Consider the following 19,671-nt stretch of genomic DNA (forward strand, 5'->3'; position numbering starts at 1 on the left):
TACATGAGTCCACACTTGATCCAGCCATGTGCCCATCTGTAGCAGCTGATCTCTCTCTCTCTCTCTCTGCTTCTCTCCCTGCATTCACAGGACACAGAGGCAGCAAAGGGAGCCATTGGTTCCTGCTGTTCTCAGTCAAATACTGTGAGCAGAGATTAGGGGGCAGGGCCTGGCTGCACTGTGTGTGTTTATGGATGCACACAGCCTGGCTCAAGAGTAAGCCTACACATCTGCCTCCATAGCAAGTAGCTTGCTTTGGGGACTGACACAGAAGAGGAGGAGCAGAGAGTGCTGATGTGGGGGGAGGGGGCAGAATAGGAGGTTTGGGGCTGCTCTGTACAATGCCATTATACAGAGCAGGTAAGTATAGGTATTGAATTGTAGGTTAAAAAAAAAGATCCTTTAGAACCACTTTGAAATTGTGTGTCCTTGTGAAATGGCAAAAAACTTTGATACCCCAAATATTAAGGTGATTTTTTAAAGGTCCCTACAGGTCATCAGTTTAGAGATAACTTTGAATAATGGCCATAGAATGTTTGCTCTAACCTTAGCACGTGTGGCAATATGTAACATATGTAGCAGAATCAATGTTTTTTGTGTAATTTTTTTCACTACACTTTATTTTTCATTACACAAGGGGCAAAAAGTCCCCCATGAAATGTTTTATTGGTGATAGGTACTCGTTAATGAGACAAAAGGGGTCTTTTGCACTTAAGTCTCACCTACCCTCTTTTGAAGATAACAGAGTGCAGACCCAATAACTTCTTCCTCATCCACAGCAGGTAGGATAAAGCTATACTGATTCCCCCCCCCCCCATATCTGGAGGAAAGATCTAAGGAAGTGCTGGGTCCACTATTGGAAGCATGAAACCCAGTAAAAGTAGCAGGACGCTTGCTCTTTGGAGGGATTGACCAATGCTGGGTTGTGTGGGAGAAATTGGGCAGCTGTACAGACACCCAATAGCTTCCATCTGATAGTTGAGTGTCAGAGTATCAGATTTACACACAAACCCAGTTTCTGCAGCAGCCTGATGGTTAACTCAGTGTTGATATTATTTGATAGGACTGCCTATAACACCTAGACATGCGCACACTGAAATATTTTGTTTTGGAATTATGGTTTCATATCAAAAATATATTCATTTAGTTACATCTGAAATGTGTTTTTATTTTTTTTATTGTAAAAATGCATTTGACCGAAAAAATCCAAATGAATTAAGGTCAAATCTGTCAACTAAAGGCTTATGGTGTCTGTCAGATGTTCTACGAAAATTCAATAAAGCAGCTAAACTGTAAGACGCCGTCATCATACATTTCCGGTCAAATGCTCCGCCCACAAGCTATAGTAGAATTCTAATGTTGTTTGACTAGTAATAATTATGAGTATTAATTATTAACTAGTCAAACAACATTAGAATTCTTCTATAGCCTATGGGCATTTGACCATAAATGTCTGCTCGCGGCGATCGCATGTTTTTAGCTGCTTCGTCGAATCTTTATATCTGTATAATGTCAAATCTTTTCTCTCTATGTTGAAAAATCTTGGACTAATAGAGTTCATTTAGGCACATTCAACCACAGGTTCAATAAACACAGATTGCTATTGTCATCATCATCTTCTATCTTCTATCTATCTATATCAAACTTTTGTCGCAACGATATGAAAATATAATGGATATGAAAATAAAACATTTTTTAATTTCAGATCTTTCAGATTTCGGATTCTGCACCTTTGTTATCATTTGTTAAAATGAACATAAAAAAAATCCCTGAAATTCGGACTAAAATGCATTCAGACGAAACCGAATGCACATGTCTAATAACGCCCAGATTCTCCTTTTCAATCTGCTTTGGAAGAACGAAAGTAAAACATTGCCTGGCCCTAATCCAGCAAGCTCTATTTTGTCTTTACTTGATAGCTAAGGTTTAATAGATTATATTTGTAAAAAGATGGACAAGCATAAGATTTTATTTTTTTACATTTCCCAGTTATTTTTTTTTTTTTTTTACAACACTTTGGTAAATCATAGCTATACTCAACATGACAACTTCAAGTTTCAGGGCTATGTTATCCAAAGCTAAATGGCTATGCAGAGATCATCACTGGAGGTTTAAAGCAATCTCTACATTGGGGTTGATTTACTAGAGGCAAATAGGATGCTCTTTTTACCCCCTAGTGAGTGAGGTAAAGCTCTAATGACTTCCATCATCCAATCATGAGCAAGCCAAATACTGTGTTGATAATTGCAAGTCAATTTTTACCACATTCACTAAACTAAGTGAAAAAAAACATTACAAAGTGAACAGCTTATGAGGTTACTAAAAGCAAATAGACTGTGCAGTTGCACTCATGTTAGCAAGAGCTTAGTGAATGTGGTGAAGCTCTGCTGATTTCCACCATTAATGTACAAGCAAAAATGCATTTTTTTTTTATTTCCCTTGCATTGGATTTATTTTTCTTTACAAAGTGAAATGTCACATTTGCCAAGCTGTGATAAAAATGAGTGCAACTGCACTTGTAAAGTGCAAAGTGTACAGTCTATTCGCCTTTAGTAAATCAACCCCTATTTGCTTTTATTAAATTAACCGCATCATTACACTAATCAATTAATTCTGAATAAAAGTCTATGTTTAGTCAAAAAATATTTTTAAAATATTAGCACATGGGACATTACTTACAGTACTTACAGTACTTAGTGATGTGCCGTGTGCCTTGTGTTGCTGGCTGCTGCTTTAGTTGAAAAACGTCTGTCCTCTGTCCCTCCCCTCCAACCCAAATAGTGGTAATCTTCCTGTGTTGTGGGGGTTAATAGAGCTAAGGAACCTGCTATATGCACTCATGTGTTGACTAAGCCCTCCCTTTCTGCCCCCTCCTCCATTGATAGAAGCTGTACTATAGCTTCTATTTCTATTATATGATAATATTTTTTTTTTTACTTAGAGATAGAAACAAGTCTTTAAAACATTGCATTCATTCAGAAGACCAACATATTCATATACATTCCTATAGTCCATATTTGCAAATAGTCACATACATTCTGTAAACAAGGCCATTTATTATAAGCAATTTTTAAACCTAATTACTGCTTTGTATATCTCAAAATATTTGCATCAAAGCTTTTAGAGTTTTTCATTTTCATAATTCAGTTGGTAAATTTCCTGAAGCCATGTATTCTATTAGAAAAATTACTATTGCGTAATTCTGTTATTCTTTGTGAAAAGTTATACTCATTAAATAGGTTAATAAGCTCCACACTGTTTAGTGTCAATGCTCTTCATTTAAGTAACACATCTTCAAGGTTGGATTTTTTTCCCAACATAAATCAACCTTTAAAACACCTGTGTTATGTAGTTGTCCCTGTTTTATGGAGCTTATTCTTTCCAGCCAGTCAAGTACACATACATAATTTAAAATAAGTGCTAACATTTATAGAAAAGAGGACCATACAAATGCAAGGCTATATAGAAAAATAGGAGATCTACATCCTAAGTTGGTGACATATATAATTAGTACAAAGTAGATTTGCCTTTAGTAAATCGACCCCAAATTACTTTCCTGTCCAATAGTCCTGTGTCAGGGCCAGCATCTTCTTCTGAGTGCCATTCTTCGGGCCTCTTCCTTGGGCAGTGGGGGATGATGTCATTCCAACATCAAAGACTGGCCCGTCACTGTATGCTGAACTGCACATGCACAGCTCAGTTTAAAATGCCAGAGGAGGTGGTGAGCAGGCAGGTGGGGACATTTTATTTTAGAAGGGTCAGTGCATGTCTCTTCTACAGTGCAATATTAGTTCTGCTTTAAGAACTTCAATGCCTATAATATCACATTTCTATATCTGCAGTGTGAGCTCTAAGGCACTGCTACCCGACTAATAAAAATAAAGTAAAAAAGTGACTGTGCATCAAAAATCAAAACCATATTTGTGTATATGCGTAAAAGCAAGTCGAGAGCAAGTCTTTCTTAAAAGAAAAAGCAGTGTAAATATATACAGGATCTCACAAAAGTGAGTACACCCCTTACATTTTTGTAAATTTTTATTATACAGTATCTTTTCATGTGACAACACTAAATACAACAACACTAAAGAAATGACACTTTGCTAAAATGTAAAGTAGTGAGTGTACAGCTTGTGTAGCAGTGTCAATTTGTTGTCCCTTCAAAATAACTCAACACACAGCCATTAATGTCTAAACTGCTTGCAACAAACATGAGTACACCCCTAAGTGAAAATGTCCAAAATTGGCCCAAAGTGTCAATATTTTGTGTGACCACCATTATTTTACAGTGCTGCCTTAACCTTCTTGGGTATGGAGTTCACCAGAGCTTCACAGGTTGCCACTGCAGTCCTCTTCCACTCCTCTATGATGACATCACTGAGCTGGTGGATGTTAGAGACCTTGCTCTCCTCCTTCTGTTTGAGGATGCCCCACAAATGCTCAATAGTGTTTAGGTCTGGAGACATGCTTGGCCAGTCCATTGCCTTTACCCTCAACTTCTTTAGCAAGGCAGTGGTGATCTTGGAGGTGTTTTTGGGGTCATTATCTTGGAATACTGCCCTGCGGCCCAGTTTCCGAAGGGAAGGGATCATGATCAGCTTCAGTATGTATAGTACATGTTGGCAATCATGGTTCCCTCAATGAACTGTAGCTGCCCAGTGCCGGCAGCACTCATGCAGCCCCAGACCATGACACTCCCACCACCATGTTTGACTGTAGACAAGACACACTTGCCTTTCTACTCCTCACCTGGTTGCTGCCACACACACTTGACACCATCTGAGACAAAGAAGTTTATCTTGGTCTCATCAGACCATAGGATATGGTTCCAGTAATCCATGTCCTTAGTATGCTTGTCTTCAGCAAACTGTTTGCAGGCTTTCTTGTATATCATCTTTAGAAGATTCTGGGATAACAGCCATACAGACCAATTGATGCAGTGTGCGGTATATGGTCTCAGCACTGACAGGCTGACCCCCCACTCTTTCAACCTCTGAAGCAGTGCTGGCAGCACTCATACAACTATTTTCCAAAGACAACCTCTGGATATGTTGCTAAGCACATACACTCAACTTCTTTGGTCAACCATGGTGAGACCTCTTCTGAGTGGAACCTGTTCTGTTAAACCGCTATATGGTCTTGGCCACCATGCAGCAGCTCAGTTTCAGGGTCTTGTCAATCTTCTTATAGCCTAGGCCATCTTTATGTAGAGCAATAATTCTTTTTTTAAGATCCTCAGAGAGTTCTTTACCATGAGGTGCCATGTTGAACTTCCAGTGACCAGTATAAGAGAGTGAGAGATAACAACAAATTCAACACGCCTGCTCCCCATTCACACCTGAGACCTTGTAACACTAATGAGTCACATAATACGGGGAGGGAAAATGGCTGACTGGGAAAAAATTGGACATTTTCACTTAGGGGTGTACTCAGTTTTGTTGCCAGTGGTTTAGACATTAATGGCTGTGTTTTGAGTTATTTTGAGGGGACAGAAAATGTACACTGTTATACAAGCTGTATATTCACTACTTTACATTTTAGCAAAGTGTAATTTCTTTAGTGTTGTTACATGAATAGATATAATAAAATGTTTACAAAAATGTGAGGGGTGTACTCACTTTTGTTAGATACTGTAAAATGTTATGCAACACTAATGCCCTACATTATACTGCCTATTGCACCAGTCAGTAAATTTGTTACAAAGGAGCTTCATAAAATAATTTATGTTTAAAAAAACATTCATAAAATAGTAAAAATTGTGAATCAATAATATATTAGTGAAACAAACATGCAGAAAAGTATTTTTTCTTCAACAAATTGTGCGCTGTGTGGTGGCACTTCACTTCTTCTTCATATGAATCCCAAGGTTACTCAATATTATATGGCATAGTGCTGCCAAAAAAGTGGTATTCAGGTTTCCATTTCAACATGCTGTCAGAGGAAGTACATTACAGCATGGATGGAAAGGCTGACAGTGTTATAAACTGTCTGCACTTTGCTTGATCAACAATATTGTCACTCTGAGCTCTGTTACCCAGCCAGAGTGCTCCCTTCACTCTCCATCCCTGTGATAAGTTCCTGCTTAGACCTCTTATAATCTTGAGGTCGATACTTTAGGTGAGCAGACTCACATTTATTCATTTGATAGTGTCAGAAGAAGTTATCACAGTTTTTACTAGCGGAATTATCGCCACAAAAATGTACTTACTGGTGCAATAGGCAAGATTATTTAGGGTATACACATTGCACAATATTTAATATTTTTACACTGCTACCTGGTTGCTAGTTCCAGGAGATTTGAAGTGAGATTTGGTGATTTTACTATTGATCTGCTCCCTGTCCCTGACATGGGGAGGAAAATGGTTTATTCTATCAAGCTGGAAAAATACCTGCTATCAAAACATAATGGGAGGGAAAACCAATGTATCCAAAACAAATTAAAATCTTTTTTGCTGGACATACACTTTATGTGCAAACATTCCAGCATAACAGCTAATGATCATAGTGAAAATTAAATTCAAAATTTTATACCAGTATATTAACGTAAGTGCATGAAAAACATAAGGATATAATGAACAGGAATCACCGTTAATATTGCTGAAATATTTTCTGTATCAAATCTATAAAATTATATGAAATAAGACAACCAACAAAATATCACGTCACACAAATTCACCAAAAAATACACACAGTGGTGTATTTAACAAAGGCAAATACAGTACACTTTGTAAGTACAGTTGTAAGCTACAAGTGCAGCTGCTCTAAAGTTTAGTAAGTAAGATGAAGCTTCATTTTGCAAAGAATACCTAATCACATGCAAGCAAAATAAGAAAAACAGCAATTTTGCTTGCACATGATTGGATGATGGAAGTCAGCAGAGCTTCCCTTCATTTACTAAGCTCTGGAGAAACTGCACTTGCAAGGTGTACAGTCTATTTGTTTTTAGTAAATCCACCCCAATGTTTCTTCCTGATCATTTTTGGATATAGCGACAACTCTTGAATAAGCCAAAAGGTACAACAAATTTTGCATGCATAGAAAACGTATGAGAACTACAATTACATGTCACTTTAATTGGTTCCCGACCAGCGCACACCGATGTGGCACAGCTGGGCAAATGGGCTTACCTGTACGTCCCTTTAAATTTGCTGGCTGCACGCGTCGGCTGGGACCTCCGTGAGTCGGGTCGCGGGTCCCGCAGACTCGATCAGACTCGATCACTGTGGGGATACCTGCAATCTCCTCACAGAGAGGAAGAACAGGAAGATGCTAATGTAAACAAGCATCTCCCCATTCTGCCTAGTGACACTGTCACTGATCTCTGCTCTGTGTGATTGGGAGCAGAGATCAGTGATGTGTTACACGTAGCCACGCCCCCCATAGTTAGAATCACTCCCCAGGACATACTTAACCCTTACACTGCCCCCTAGTGGTTAACCCTTTCATTTCCAGTGTCATTTACACAGAACTCAGTGCATTTGTATAGTACTGATTGTTGTATAAATGACAATGGTCCCAAAAATGTGTCAAAAATGTCCAATGTGTCTGCCATAATGTCGCAGTCACAATAAAAATCGCAGATGGCCACCATTACTAGTAAAAAAAATTAAAATGTCATAAAACTATCCCCTATTTTGTAAACGCAATAACTGTTGCGCAAACCAATCAATAATCGCTCATTGCGATTTTTTTTTACCAAAAAAATGTAGAAAAATACGTATCAGCCTAAACTGAGGAAAAAATGTTTTTTTTTACATATTTTTGGGGAATATTTATTATAGAATTTAAATTCTATTTAAATGTAAAAAATGATGCGTTTTTTCAAAATCATCGCTCTTTTTTTGTTTATAGCGCAAAAAATAAAAACTGCAGGGGTGATCAAATACCACTTAAAGAAAGCACTATTTAAGGGAAAAAAGGATGTCAGTTTTGCTTGGGAGCCATGTTGCACGACCACGCAACTGACAGTTAAAGCGTCACAGTGCCAGATCGCAAAACGTGCTCTGGTCTTTGGCCAGCAAAATGGTCCAGGGCTTAAGTGGGTAAAATGTAATAGTTTCATCACTTTTTTTTCTTGCTATAGCAGTTGCACAGTGTATTCTTTATTGCTCAGGCCAACAGTCAGTAGAATTTGACTATGCTGCCAAGTTCACTCTAACAGAGCAACCTCCATTGCTGCTTAGTAACTACTGTCAGGTTGTTTTTTCATGGGGAGAATTCAATACTGGTTATAAAATAGATCTGTGAAGTCACTGGTTTTTCTTAGTCCATTCAAGATGTATACTGTGTTGAGCCCTGATGAAGGGAGAGTGATGTTGCCCCCAATAATAATTACATTATCTCAGATTATTTTATACAATTTTGGTTTAGTGCTCCTTTCTGTATTTCAAAGCTCAAGCAGAACAGGTCCGTTATGCCTCTTCTTGTTCTATTAAGCACATATATGTGTGAGGATGCCTGAGCAGCCTGCTCTCATCTATGCCAGTATATGTCTCCGGAATGGTAGGTTAGAGATCATGTTTACATTATCTTATCTTACTTTATCCTATCTTTCTCTTGAAAATAGTATTTTAAGGCATCACTAATTGAATATCAACTAAAAATCATGAAACATGGCAACACAGGTATAAAAGGGGAGAAAAAAGTATGAGTCTTTATTCAGGCTTTAACTTGTCAATTTTATGGGCTGAGGAAACTGTGACTATCCCATTATTCCTTTGCAATTAAAGACTAGAACATCTTTATCCCCAAAGCATACATACTCAAGGTTTTTTTTTTGTTTTTTTTTAGCTTGGACACTGATATTGATAATACTATGTGATTCTCCCTTACATTGAAAATGACAGTTTATGGCTTTCAAAAAGATAAAGGAGAAAATATCTTCCATCAAGCAGAAAATCTCATTTAAACCCTATTTCTTTCTATCAGATGAGATGCAGTCCTTTTAGAAGATGTGTAGTCCTTTATTAAAATGTATTTGCTTTTGTAGACCAGTTACAGACATCACATTCTCAGTACAATATGTACAGAAAAAAAGAGATCCTAAAAAACATTTGCTTCTATTTTTTTTTTTTTTGTGGCCCCTCTAATTTAAAATGTTTAGCTTGAAGGCAATGAAAACAAATAGAATCCAGTGAGAATGAGTATAATGATAAACAAATCTGATTTGAAACCAATTTTAAAAATATTTATGTCATTAGGAAGAGTAGTTCCAATCAGCCCATGAGAATTTTTTCTGAACATACTCTACCCCTAGGCACAGTCCATTCTAAAGTTCTTATATACTACACTGAAGAGTGGCTAAGTGACATTTGCTTTAAACAATATATAATCATATCAATGAAAAGATCCTATGTATATGCTATATGTCCAAAAATATGTACAAACTTCTCAATTTTTTTTAGTTCAGGTCTATCAAGTGAAGAGTATCATTAAAGTGTATGTATAGACAATCCATCTTTTCTAGCCCTTATATAGTATGGATTTATTGAAATCCTTATTGAGTTATTTTTTGCTGTCTGTCCCACTGGGGAGATTTTCCTTCAATCTCCTTAAGACACAACAAGATACAAGAGGAAGTTTACATCTTAGAGAGTTACATAGTTACATCGTTAGTAAGGTTGAATAAAGACACCAGTCCATCCAGTTCAACCTGTCTATCCAGTTCAACCTGAGTGAGTCTCTACAATTGTCCCTATCCCTGTACATGGCACACTCACATCAGTCCCTACCCTCAAGGAGCCCACAATCCAAGGTCAACATTCATATACTAGAGCCAGTTTTGGACAGAAGCCAATTAACCTACCAGCATGTCTTTGGAGTTGATACCAGGACTTTTGTCCCTACTGGAGGAAATCCCCTCACATCTTGCTCTGGTGACAGTTCTTATCACTATCTCTGTGAAAATGGTTACCAGGACAAAGAGGGGTGAATCTCTTCAGCAGGAACATAGAGTTTGATTTTTTTTTAAAGTGACAGAGGCTCTAACTATTCCTCACTATATTTAAACTAAAAAAAAAAAGGTTTTGCCTTGACATAAATTTTTGTTGTAGCATACCGCACAAAGTATTTTGCTTGTGCTGCCAACCTTGTTTCAAAATTTTGGGGAAAAGTCCTTTTCTATGCCTACATGATTGTGCCCTGTACCCAAAGCCACCATAAAAAAAGATTTGATGAGTCTGATGCAGAGAAATTAATGTGGCCTGCACAGACCTTTGATCATAGCCCTACTAGACACCTTTGGGATGGATTGAAACTCTGATTAAAAAACACTAATGCCGCGTACACACGAGCGGACTTTTCAACATCCAAAGTCCGACGGACTGATTCCGTCAGACTATTCGATCGTGTGTGGGCTGCAACGGACCTTTGATTCGCCAAAGTCTGACGGACTTTAGAATATGGAACATGCTTCAAATGTTTCTGACGGAACTCCGCCGGACCCGGTCCCTTCGAAAAATTCGCTCGTGTGTATGCTATTCCGACGGACTAAAACCGACGCTAGGGCAGCTATTGGCTACTGGCTATGAACTTCCTTATTCGAGTCGAGTCGTACGTCCTCACGTTCGAATCCGTCGGGGTTTAGTGTGATTGTGTGTGGCCAAGTCCGCTCAGTCGAAAAGTCCGTCAGAACTCTGTCGGAACTCCGGCAGAACTCCGGCAGAACTCCTTCGGAAGTCTGTCGGACATAAGTCCTCTCGTGTGTACGGGGCTTTAGCCAAGTCTTCTCATCTAACATCAGGAGTTGATTGAATGCTTTTTTGGCTAAATGAGCATAAATTCACAAAGAAACACTCCAAGACTTTGTGGAAAGCCTTTCCAGGATAGTGGAGGCTTTTATAGGCTTATACGCTCTAAGGTGGGACAATCTTCAATGCCTGTGGTTTGTAATTGGATGGCCAGTAAGCTTATAAAGGCTTACATAGGCTTTTATATATATATATATATATATATATATATATATATATATATATATATATATATATATATATATATATATATATATATATATATATATATATATATATATATATATATATATGTATATATATATATATATATATATATATATATATATATATATATATATATATGTATATATATATATATATATATATATATATATATATATATATATATAAAAGCCTATGTAAGCCTATATAAGCTTACTGGACATCCAATTACAAACCACAGGCATTGAAGATTGTCCCACCTTAGAGCGTATAAGCCTATAAAAGCCTCCACTATCCTGGAAAGGCTTTCCACAAAGTCTTGGAGTGTTTCTTTTATTTCTTTCTTTTTTATTTATTTATTTTCTCATTTTCCCTCACTTACTTGCCTTAACTATGGGGCTTATTTTATGCCATAAGATACATCTATGCCTACATCAAACTTTAATAGGTACATTGCTTTAACCACTTGCCAACCATCATTATATAACGGCAGGTTGGCACGTTCCCGGGAATTGCCATAGCTGTACGTCAGCTCATTTAAGAGCCACAGCAGGCGTGCGCATGCTGGCTGCACAGTGGGGGACCCGATGCGTGTGACAGGCGGGTGCGATCTCTGCCAGCCACCCGCAATTGTGGGCACAAGAGCCAGAGCAGGGAGCAAACAAATCCATGTTCTGCCAGGGGAGGAGAGACGGATCTAGTCAGTCCCATCCCCTCACAGTTAGAAACACACCTAGGAAAAACACTTAACCCCTTGATCGCCTCACTCCCCTTAATCCCCTGACCACCTCACCTCCCTTGATCAGCTCGGCCCCTCTCCCCCTTCCCTGCCAGTGACATTTATACAGTAATAAGAGCATTTTTATAGCACTGATCACTGTATAAATGTCAATGATCCCAAAAAAGTGTCAAAAGTGTCCGATCTGTCTACCGCAATGTTGCAGTCCTGCTAAAAATCGCATATTGCCACCAGTAAAAAATAAAAAATAAAAATGCCATAAAGATGCCATAAATATATTCCCTATTTTGTAGACGCTATAACCAATCAATATATGCTTATAGAATTTTTTTATAAAAAATATTTGGAACAATACATATTGGCCTAAACCGATTAAGAAATTTGTTTTTTTACTTTTTTGGGGGCATATTTATTATAGAAAAAAGTAAAAAATATTATTTTTTTTCGAAATTATCGTTCTTTTTTTGTTTGTAGCGCAAAAAATAGAAACCGCAGAGGTGCTCAAATACCACCAAAAGAAAGCTCTATTTGTGGGGAAAAAAGGGCATCAATTTTGTTTGGGTACAGCTGTCAGTTAAAGCAACGCAGTGCCATATTGCAAAAAATGGCCTGGTCATTAAGTAGTTAAATGGTGCCAGTATTGCAATGCAGGTAAATGCACCATGACAGTGTAAGACACGTTGCAAAAATACATGTCAAATGTCAATGATATGCATGCATTTTTAGTGTCTTTTTTGGAGCTAACATGACCTTAGCTAGTCACCTCCCCCTCCATTTTCTCTTGGTGCCTTAGCTGGCCCCTTATAAACTATTACAAAGACTAAATAAACAACACAATAACTTGGATCTGCAAGTCAGCAAAAATGTCTTCTGAATTTATATATCACAGCAAAGGTTGAATTTGAAAAGACATTCAATGTCTTATGATAGTATGGATAATTTATGATATGGTGTGAACATGCAATTATTTTAGTAAAAATAGTCATATGTCATTGTTACAAGTCATCTTACAGTGTGAAGTCTAATGATTTTTAATATACCAATATTTTAACTGAAAGGGAATGCTAATACGGTTAATACATACACACCTAAATGTTTCATTTAGCTTTGATTTTAGACCTTTAAGCTATGTTGGTAAATTACACAGAGTGAGCTGCATGCAGACTAACAATTAACATAAAAATATACAGTCATCTTAAGCTGTATTATCTCAATTTTGAAAATCAAACACAGACACAAGAGGTCAATGTTGCACCAAAAGAGGAACAAAATGGTTACACTCACAGATAGAAAACTTGCTGCTGAGGTCTTTCCCTGGAAACAATTTAAATCCTCTAGATTTAAAATCTATGGACTTTTTCACTAGTTAGGAAAACAAAAAAGAAAATGAATAAGGTAAAACAATCTAGTTTAAAATCAATGTGACTGTTATATAAATACATATGTTTCCTTTGTTAAATGTTAAAATAGTAAGACTGTAAAATGAAATCTGCGTGAACAGATAGGACTTATTAAATATTTCAAATACAACATTGTATGGTAGACTCCAAAATACATGGGACTTAGTTTCAGCTGACTATTACTATTTTAAGGGCTTGATCTAGCTGCAGCAGTTGGACCGCTGACAAGGTCTTTTGATCTTTCATGTGGGCTGTCAATCAACCAATTTTTGAGAACCACTTTTTTTTAAGCACAATATAGTTTTTGTTAATATTAAAGAAACACATATCCAGACATCTCATACAAATTTTCTGATCAATTTGGCAATGTACAAAAGTATATTATGCATTTAAAAATCACTGAAGAAACAATACATGTATGTATGTATGTATGTATGTATGTATGTATGTATCTATCTATCTATCTATCTATCTATCTATCTATCTATCTATCTATCTATCTATCTATCCCATCAACCAAATTGCTACTCTTAAACTTAAGGTACCAAAAATAAATTTTATTTATTACTGAGACGGTTATTTAAAAGCTATTTCAACAAACCAAGCAATTTATGGAAGGTGACTGACATTTGAGGACAGCAGATATTACTTCTGAGAAATGTAATAATTTAGCAGGGTGGATCATTGCTTTTCAAGGTCCCCCATTCATGCATTAGTCCTTTGAAGATCCATTACAGGATTTGGAATGACAAAACAGTGGCAAAATGTAAAGATAGTCTAAAGCCTTAACCAAGTTCTGTTAGATAACAGGTCTTAAGGTTTCCATAGAATTTTTCAGTTCGGCCCACTTTCCAAATGATTCACTGCAAATGTAGTCATTAAATAAGGACTATTTTTTCTGACTGATACCCCAGGTTTAGATTTTACACCATTTCTAACATAGTTACTCTCAATTTGTTGTACGAAGGTCATGCAGTCTTTAGTCTGTATGCTCAGGTTCCATATACTATAATCTGGCATGGCCTATAAAAACTAATGCCCCTGCATGTGTTGCTATCTTTGAAGGAATTTTAGGAACTCATTGAAAAAAAACTGCCATTTTTTTAAAAGCATGACAAGACAGAAATAATAATATTAATAAATAAATTATAATAATAAAAATGATAGTAATAATCGGTATAGGTAAATTAGTGCCAAAAGTAGTCTTCATTTTTTATGAAGCTTAGCAAATATTATGATGGTTAATAAATGTAGATATGAAATATGACAATTAGAGCTGTGTAAAAAGATTCATGCTAAGCATAATGACACCTATTAGGCATTCCATAAAGCTTCCTTGATTTATTTTTCTAAAAATCCTTGTGTATTACTTGTATTCAAAGTGCTGATGTCATCATAGTTTAAAGTACAAATAAAAGGAATATCTTTCACTTTAAAAAACCACAGGAGATGAAAGGCTCGAAGGGAACACACAAATACATTATTGAAAATGAAATTACTAAATCCAGATATTTTGCCAAAAGCTTTAACAGGCTACTTATTTATTAATTCATGCAGAGAAAATGTTGCACAAACTGTTTAGAAATCTTGGAACTATGTAAAACCATTTATATGCACCCAACTATAACAAAGGATAATGTGATCCATTCAGTTGAAAAAAACACATCTCCATCTGCATTTTGCCAGTATGCAGGCTGTCTTGTATTTAAGAAGTGATGTCAGGTTCAGCAATAAATACTGCATATGGCAAAGAGATATCATTCAAGGCCAATATTAAAATATTATGGTTCTGTTAAAGCTAACCTGCCATGCGTTAAGCAAGATCACAGTGTTGTAAACTAAACTGAAACAATGTAAAATGCATGCTGCAATTGCAAATGAATTAACAGTAGAACATTAGCGTAGATCAATTCTACTCAAACTACAACAAATTGCCTGCTCGTTTTTTCCTTTAACGCCTGTTCTGAGAGTCTGTGGAAATAAAATAAACTGCCATTCTGGTTAATATTACATGCAACTACCTTTTGAGCTGTGGCATGCCTCATATTGCAACCAAAAATGCAATGCATGTGCTCTACTAACCAATAGAAAGGTTCACATGTTGCAGGGATTAGACACCCCTCCACATTTCCTGCATTTTCTTTGGGATCTGAAAAATGTTCACATTCAAGTTGGCTTTAATGTGCACTGTGCAAGTAGGGGCACAGGAAATTTGTAATCCTTCATATAGATAAATGGAGGGATCATTAACATGATCTGTGAAGAATAACGACAATTTCATTGGTGGATCCAAGGTCATATAGGGCATAAAGAAGAAACTTCAAAAGTCTCAATGGAATACAACAATGGAAACAAAAATAGGATAGTCTGTAATCCAGAGGCAATATTAAAGTGTTTTTTATCCCCTTTTTTATAAGTCTATGCCAGCTCCGATGGATGGTTTCTGTGGTAGGAGCCATGATCTTCCTCTGGCGTCAGCCGGGGAGATCATGTGATAGCTCAGCTCCTCCAGCAGAAGCTATCCATCAAAGCTGTAAAGTGGCTGCATGTCACGTGACCAGCCTGAAGACAGCTCAATATCGATATTTACAACGCTAGTTTTTTTTAAATTACTTACATAATGTGCTATGCCAGGCTCTAATAGAGGGGCTGGCATAGACTTAAAAAATGGGTTAACAAACATTTTAAATATATCCTTTGGATTACATACTATTTTAGGTTTCTTTTTTCAATAATAGTGGCAGGGGATGGGGTGGGGCGGAAACAGACACAGAGAGGGAGCTGACAGGCAGGAAGAAGGGGGTGAGGGGGAGAAAGCAGAGCAGAGGGGGTAGCAGCATATGAGAGAGGGGCATACTCTGACCACAGAGGTCAGGGTTCATCAGCCCTGTTTTTTTGGTCTGTAAAGAGAAGGGATACAGGAAGTGGCAGATTCAGGGATTTTTTTTTTTTTTATACATTTTTGAGGGAATAGATTACACAGAAAAAGCAAGTGCTGTTTAATCGGCTTTAAGAAACCAGGGTCTGTATTTTTTTTTGGGGGGGGGGTGTTAACATACACTTTAATTCTGAACTGGTAAGTTGTTCTCCTTAAAGTGTTTTTGTATACAGTTTATTTTAGTTAGGATTACATTTTTTATGTAAATTTCTATTATTTTAGTCAGGTAGAACATTAAATATTAGTATATATATATATATATATATATATATATATATATATATATATATATATGCATTTTTTTTTCCAGCCAGTATATGGAATTGTATGCTCCTTTCTACATATTTCCTTAGTCAATCTTTAACATCTTTAAACACATGTCTAGTTCAACATTCCCTCTTCCACTGTGCCTTCGCTGTCTACATGTAATCATATGGATATTAAATTAGAAAAGACTAGTCTGAATGCAGATAGCTGATGCAGTACTCTCTTTTTAGAAAACCTATAATGCACTGGGACTCCAGTGCTATGTGTGCACCTAGTATTAATTAGGTTGTAAAATAGATTAACAGTAGAACAGTGGTTTAAAATAGAAATAAACAATAAAAAAAAGAAAATGTTGATAATTTTAATATAACATTTAAACACCAATCACGTTGGAGCTCATGATGTCACTGTGACTGGCTCCCATAATATTTATGTTGCACCTTCATGTGACTGGTGGAGTCATTAAATAAAAAAAAATAAAAAAAAAGAGAAGAAGAAGAATTCCCTTCTTGTGAGTCTATAACTCACAAACAATACAACCGTTTGGCTGTTTTGGTGAGAGAGGGACCTGTATAGCTTTAGAAAGGATCACATTTAGAAAAGGAAAGGACAATGTGAGGATGGTATTATCTTAAAGTGGTTGTAAACCCACGTGAAAAAAAAGACCTGCAAGACAAAGGCATAATGAGCTAGTATGCATAGCATACTAGCTCATTATGTAATACTCATCTGAGATTGAAACCCCCGCTGCCGTGCCCATACACACCACTGGCTGGCTCCCCAGAGTTACTTCTGGGTATTACAGCTCCGGTGCTGTGATTGGCCGGAGTCGAGCCGCAATGACGTCACTCCCGCGGGAGCCGCCGGGAATGGCACACTCACTGAAGCAAACAGCACGTACGTGCCATTGCTTCAGTGCACAGGTGCCGATGACATCAGCACATGCAGATACAGGGTATATCTCCTAAACCGTGAAGGTTTAGGAGATATCCAGAGTAGCAACAGGTAAGCCTTATTATAGGCTTACCTGTAGCAAAAAGGGGATTTTAAGGGTTTACAACAACTTTAAATTACTACTATAGCCAAATAAAATAAAAAAACCTTTGGCTGCCTATTACCAGATGAACTCAAAAATAGTAAACAACGCTTTAAAATTCCTATCCCATAGAAAACAAAGCTTACACTAAAACTGTCAGACAATCACACCGAAAGAGGGTAAAGGAACATAAGTTCATGTAAGCTTGTCAATTAGTGGCTCTGCTCTAGTCTTTACATTTAGGTGAGATCACTTGGTCATAAGCCTCTGCATTGGGTAATGTCAATAATTGTCATGAAAACTCTTAACAACACTTATTAAGTGGGCAATGTTGTAAAGATTGGAGTAAATGGGGTGTTAATTTGACTATAGATATACATTAACAACAAACGTTATTAATTTTCACATTCTAACATAGCTTTGAATAAATTGGTTATAGTTCTGCATTTATTTTTTTAAGTCATATATTCCAATAAAGGAAATAGAAGTAATTATTTTATTTTATTTCCTAAAATGTTAACTGATGATCTAGGCAAAATTGAGAAATGAATGGGAAATTGACACTGATAAGAGGATTAGTAAATTATATGCTGTGGATGTTCCAATTCAGCAAAGTGCTTAGGTGAAGGAGAGAAAAGACAAAAAGACCCAGCTTGCCAAAGCTCTTACTCAGCAGAAAAACAAATGAATTAAAATGATTGCCCTTCTGCTTATTAAAAGAACACTGTCTGATAAATCTAACGCAAGGTCAGCTCAGTGCTTAAATACATTTTTAATCAGTAATGCACCATGATTGTGATAATTGGCTGCCTAGTGTATTTTCTAAGTCATTTGCTATATCTAATATTTCTTGTTGCTCTGTATGTCAAGAACTATATCATAAACTATTTAAAATCAAAATAAACTAACTGAAGTCTAATCAGAATTAAACAGAATGAATGCAAGAAGTTATTTGCATTGTTCATTATGTATAAGAATTAAAGCTCCAAGTGGATGTAAAATACACACATTAATGCAACTATGCATTCATAAATGCAAGCAGTACTAGAATTTGACCTGGTATTATCCTCATTTAGTTCTTGTACAACATAGTTCAGTATGGTGACACATGAAGCGTTGCAAGGAGCAAATCGATTAATGTGCTGACAAAAAGCATTCTGATAGGAGGAAAGTGCAGAATGACCAATATATGAGCTTTTCAGTCTGTTGCTCCTCCTTTCACTGCCACTAATATTCTGGGGGAGAGGAGTTTTGTTAGTGAACCAAAACTGCAACCAAGGACAATATCTCCTACCCTACTAGATCTGTAAGCGGTACTAAATTGCAGATGAAAAAAATCAGATCCCCCTCCCCTGCCCCCCGCCTGTATAAATTTCAAACCTTGGTACAGATAAAGCAGCTCCCAAAAATATAATATATCTGAGTATTTATCTGTTTGTCTGGAGTTTAGCTTTAATCTCAAAATCTACACTATAATATGATTTGTTTATGACAAATTAGATATATGAATGAAGTATTTATTTATTTTATAATGTATGCTAATAGTTAATTAGCCAATACATGTTAAATATGTAAAAAGCTATCTCATGAAAAAGTGCATTATGCAATGACTATGTGTAATGTTCAGTAACTCATTGAAACCAATCAGATTTTAGTAAAGTAAAATTAAAAAACAAAATAGTTTGTTGGTAAGGGTTACTTTTTATAAAGTTATTGCACTTTTCACTGTTTATTAATTATTATCTTATATCAGGCACATTATTGTTTGTTACATCACTACAGACTATTGTTTTAAACACCATGTAAAAGTTTAGTTTTCAGATGCAAAATATCACCCAATTATCTTCCATGATAATGTTAACCACCAAGCAATTTTCTTTCTTTTTTTTCCCATTTTTTTACTACTGTTGTTTCTTATAATTTCAGGCCAAAACCAGGCAAAATATTTTTTTAGATCAGAAGAAAGTTTTACAACTGACTGTGTGCCTGTTGGGGATATTAAAGATAAACTGTCATTTTCAAAAGATTATTTGTGCATTTAACATATTTTAGGCATTATAATCCATGTAAAAACCTCCCTTGTTTATAATTCTCAAATCCCTGAGACTGCTGTTGGGCAATGCTATCTTGGATGCAATGTCAGCAACCACAGAAGGCTCAGAATTATTACTCAACTTGCACGCTATGATATCCCTCTTCACTCCTCCCATCCAGCTACATAAAAAATTATGGGGTAAGTTGTGGGAAGGGATGGAGGAGCTAATCTAGTACAGACAGTAATTAGACATAAGAGGAGTGGGCAATGATGTGCAAAGGAGGGAGGAAGATGCGCTAGGGATTTG

The 19,671-nt window shown here is 36.5% G+C and overlaps 1 protein-coding gene across 1 annotated transcript in view; it reads right to left on the bottom strand.

Annotated features, from left to right (window-relative positions):
• Nucleotides 1–19,671, bottom strand: part of CSMD3 (CUB and Sushi multiple domains 3) — a 1,166,690-nt gene that overhangs the window by 851,838 nt on the left and 295,181 nt on the right. The window contains exon 7 of the mRNA XM_077493847.1: nt 12,973–13,050. Coding sequence (XP_077349973.1) covers nt 12,973–13,050 — 78 coding nt within the window. The remainder of the gene's footprint in view (nt 1–12,972; nt 13,051–19,671) is intronic.

This window comes from Lithobates pipiens, unplaced genomic scaffold, assembly GCF_037356315.1.
Source record: "Lithobates pipiens isolate NorthernLeopardFrog02 unplaced genomic scaffold, aLitPip1_a1.2 Scaffold_19, whole genome shotgun sequence".
Classification (NCBI taxonomy): Eukaryota; Metazoa; Chordata; class Amphibia; order Anura; family Ranidae; genus Lithobates; species Lithobates pipiens.